At 30.3% G+C, this 4392-nt stretch overlaps 1 protein-coding gene across 1 annotated transcript; it reads left to right on the plus strand.

Annotated features, from left to right (window-relative positions):
* The first annotated feature begins 1005 nt into the window (after positions 1–1005).
* Positions 1006–4004, plus strand: LOC107874836 (probable indole-3-pyruvate monooxygenase YUCCA4). Its single transcript, XM_016721557.2, has 4 exons — positions 1006–1796; positions 2314–2562; positions 2643–2765; positions 3544–4004. Exons 1-4 carry the CDS (start codon positions 1155–1157, stop codon positions 3778–3780), a joined length of 1251 nt encoding a protein of 416 aa, XP_016577043.1. The 5' UTR covers positions 1006–1154; the 3' UTR covers positions 3781–4004.
* The last annotated feature ends 388 nt before the right edge of the window (positions 4005–4392 follow it).

The raw sequence follows: 4392 nt of genomic DNA on the forward strand, positions 1-4392 counted from the left end.
TATAATGTAACTACCTTTTGCTTTGATTAATAAAGTTTATTTTGTTGTTGTTTTCATATTATTATTTTTTTATATTTGACTACTCGTAATGAAAATTCTAATTTTGATAATATAAAAATATTCTATATAGTTAAATATTTACAAAATGATGTCACAAGCTTTTTAATTTATTATAGTGTGAAAATTAAACTCATGCATTTAGTCCTCAAACCAAATACACTTCCATGACACAACCTCAAAACTCTGCAGCAGAGGGAAGAAAGAGCCTAGAGAAGGAGAACCAAATCCTTTCCTTAACCTTCACGCCTCCATTAACACACTCCTCTTAATAACTCCCCTCTGTTTTTCTCTTCATTCTATGCAGCTCTGTTTAATTATTTATCCGTCTATTTTTACTTATTCATATTTGAATGAATACATTCATAAAAAAAAAAAAAAAAAAAAAAAAAAAAAAATTTACTATATGTCATCTCTATTAATTAAAAGTCATTTATATGTTGTAAAATGAATAGTATTTCCTAACAAAATTAAAATAGATACAACATGATAAAATTATTTCTGATTTCAAATTGAACAAATAAAAATGAACAACGATCTTGAATACTCCTTCAATTCCATTTTGCTTGGCCTTGGTTGACTTAACATAACCCTTAAGAAAACTTTAATTATGAATGTATTTTATTAAATTAACTTTATCAATGATATTTTGAAATGCTAAATTTGACTAGTATTCTTTAATGTTATCAGATTTACTAAACTAAAAATAAAAAGGGAAAAGTATAATAGAATTCTTTTAATTTTATAAATTGATTAAGTAATTTAAAGCAAGTAATTTTAGTATAGGGGCGATGTAAAGTAGAACAAAAAGGGGATATTGAACAAGTAAAAAATAGATGGAGTTAAAAAAAAAAAAAAGGACTTAAAAGTAGAAACTCAAACCCCACCCACCCACGCACCCCACCCCCACCTTCCTCCTCTTTAAATTCCCACTTGTTACACCTCTACACATACTCAAGAAGAAAAAGAAACAGAGCTAGCTACTATTACACACAAGCAAAACAGAGGAACTCCCAGTGTAGACAAACTTTTACACTCTTTTCAAAAGCCTATAGAGATTAAAAACTTGTATTCCCTTTTGTTGAAAACCCCTTTACATGGGTTCTTGTAAAGAAGAAGAAAAAAATGATCAACAACCAAAATGGCTTTGGGTTAATGGACCTATTATAGTAGGTGCTGGTCCTTCTGGTTTAGCTGTTTCAGCTTGTCTTAAAGAAAATGGTGTCCCTTCACTTATTCTTGAAAGAAGTGATTGTATTGCTCCTTTATGGCAACGCAAAACTTATGATCGCCTTAAACTCCATCTCCCTAAACAATTTTGCCAGCTCCCATTGTTCAATTTCCCTGAAAATTTCCCTAAATACCCTACAAAACATCAGTTCATTTCTTACTTAGAATCATATGCAAAGCACTTTGGTATTATTCCAAAGTTTAAGCAGGGTGTTAAGGTTGCGGAGTATGATGAGGTTAGTGGGTTTTGGAAAGTGCAAACTGAAGAAGTTCAGTATTTGTCAAAGTGGCTGATTGTTGCAACAGGGGAAAATGCAGAGCCAGTGATACCGGAGATTCAAGGGATTGATAAGTTTAAAGGGAAAGTAATGCATACAAGTGGTTATAAGTGTGGTACTGAGTTTAATAATCAGAAAGTTTTGGTAATTGGTTGTGGGAATTCTGGTATGGAAGTTAGTTTAGACCTTTGTAGACATAATGCCACTCCTCATATGGTTGTCAGAAATTCAGTAAGTACATTTCCCTTTTCTTTCTCCTTTTTTTTTTTTTGTTATATTTAAGATTATAGATTCTAGTCACCTGTAAGGGATTAAAAGAATTTTAAGATTAAGATTATGAATTTGAGAAGGATTTATTCCCGTGCTTGTAATTGTGATTTTGAAATCTTTGGTTAGGTATGAAGAAAAAGGTTAAAGCCTCCCAATCTAAACTGATTTATTCCCGTGCTTGAAATCGTGATTTTGAAATCTTTGGTTAAGTATGAAGAAGTATTTACGCTAAGACCATAATTTTTTTTACTAGTAAAAAAGGTTACTACTATTAAATCATGCTTTATAGTTTAAATCAAGCTTTCTTGGTTGTTACTTGTTACACCATTTTGTCTATCATATGTAGGTACATTTTTTTTACTTTTTTGTTATGGAAAATTGATAAATTTGTGTGTTAAGTTAAAAGTAGGTTTTGAACTAAACTAAATTCTGTTTGGCTAATTTTTTATTTCAATGTTTTTTTTTTCTTGGGATGCAGGTGCATATTTTACCTAGGGAAATGTTAGGAATATCAACATTTTCAATAGCTATGGCACTTCTCAAGTGGATGCCATTAAGAATAGTTGACAAGTTCCTACTACTTGTTGCTAACTTGACCTTAGGTAGCACAGACAAATTAGGCCTCCGGCGACCTAAAACCGGTCCCCTTGAACTGAAAAATGCTACCGGAAAAACTCCGGTACTCGATGTCGGAGCATTATCGCAGATTAAAACTGGAAAAATTCAGGTAAATTTTCAATTTTTTTTATTTTTTTTTTGTATAATGGGTGATTTTTTTGTTTATTTATTTTTCGTATATTCTTGTAGATAATGCCAGGTGTGAAGGAAATAACTAAAATAGGTGCAAAGTTTTTAGATGGCAAAGAAGGAGAATTTGATTCAATAATCCTAGCAACAGGATACAAAAGCAATGTGCCTTCTTGGTTTAAGGTATAAAATACAATACTTTCTTTAAACTCATTTTATTTTTTTCTAATTTTCTTAGAATATAAATATTGTGGATGGAGAAAAAGGGATAATAAGCCAATGAATATTTTGTTGTTACCTTATAAAGTTTCTAGTTTTATCTTTACTCTCAATAGTTTTATCTTTACTCTCAATATCACATCACTTTCATTCTTACACATGCAGAAGGCTACAAAACGTTTCTTAAATCAAAAAAGAGAATTTCCGATCTCATTTGTCTGGACTTTTCCCTATCATCACCCCCATCTATTTTATCTATTTTCTGCATTTTGCCAAAGCCCACCTCACCCCCACAAGAAAAATATTAATAAATTTAACATATAGTTTGTGTACTTCCTATAGATTGGGAATAATACAATAATGATAACTCATGTCTCAATTATTATTTCTCATATTTAATGAATACCTTGTACACTATGATAATAGAATTAGGCTAAGTGCTATATTATATAATAAAAAATAAGTAGAGTGAGTAATTATTTTGTGGTCCAAAATTGAATATGTATAGGAGAAATGCACTTACTAGACCATGTATAGTGGCACATTGGCATATGTCCCATGGTTATGAAAGTACCAACTTGTTGAGACTTTTAGGTCATTTTTAGGTTTATCACATGCAAGATTTTATCTCTTTACAAAATTAATGATGAAATATTCAAAAACAATGATTAATATCTTTTAATAACAAAATTTCACATTTGATTTAAATATTTTTTTTTTGTTGTTGATATTAATTTTGTAGGGAAGTGACTTCTTCACAGAACAAGGGATGCCAAAGACACCATTTCCAAATGGTTGGAAAGGAGAGAATGGATTATACACAGTGGGATTTACAAGAAGAGGAATTTTAGGGACTACAAATGATGCAAAAAATATTGCCAAGGACATTAGTGAACAATGGAGGAAATACAAGGGCTTCTGTAAAAACTTTTGTACTACAAGAAATCTAGTATCAGATAGCCAAGGCATTTGTTTTTAGCTTTTTAAGTTACAGAATTAGGTAATAGTAAATTTTTCCAAAAGAGGTCTTAAGTTTTGGAAAAAAGTAGTTAGGTGGGGATAGGGGTTTCATAAAGTGTTATTTTTAGTTCTTTAATATTTTTCAAGAAGAGGAGACGAGACTTCTTCCTTCTATCTTGTCGTTTACATTTCTCTTGTCAATTTTGTAAATTAATCAATTTTCGAAAAAGGTCTCTTTGTTGTTTTCTCATGATGTAATTTTCTGAATTATTGTATTTAAATGTTGAAAGTAGATTTTTCTAAGAATCGCTACCAGCAACACAATATTCTTTTTATCAACGATTTGGTTAAAATTGTATATTTGAGTTAAGAAATTCTCAATATGCATAAATATTATATACAATAGGTAAAATAGTTTCGTGGACTTTTATACTTATCTGAATTTGTAAAGTGAACGTTTTTACTTAGACTTTTGTCATCTGAACCCTTCAACACAATAAAACTAAATATTTTAAATCCTATTTCAGCGTGTGTAACACAACCGCCTCCACATCAGCTTCACGTCATTTTTAAATGGCAAAATACTCTTTTGGATCCTTATACTATGTCCGTTTTATAAGTTAGATACTTC

Source organism: Capsicum annuum, chromosome 6, assembly GCF_002878395.1.
Source record: "Capsicum annuum cultivar UCD-10X-F1 chromosome 6, UCD10Xv1.1, whole genome shotgun sequence".
Taxonomy (NCBI): Eukaryota; Viridiplantae; Streptophyta; class Magnoliopsida; order Solanales; family Solanaceae; genus Capsicum; species Capsicum annuum.

Excerpts from the sequence above, each read along its gene's own strand:
- LOC107874836 (XM_016721557.2), top strand. The coding sequence starts at position 1,155 with ATGGGTTCTTGTAAAGAAGAAGAAAAAAATGATCAACAACCAAAATGG. Across the intron at positions 1,797-2,313 it reads ATATGGTTGTCAGAAATTCA|GTGCATATTTTACCTAGGGA; the intron begins GTAAGTACATTT and ends CTTGGGATGCAG. Across the intron at positions 2,766-3,543 it reads ATGTGCCTTCTTGGTTTAAG|GGAAGTGACTTCTTCACAGA; the intron begins GTATAAAATACA and ends TTAATTTTGTAG.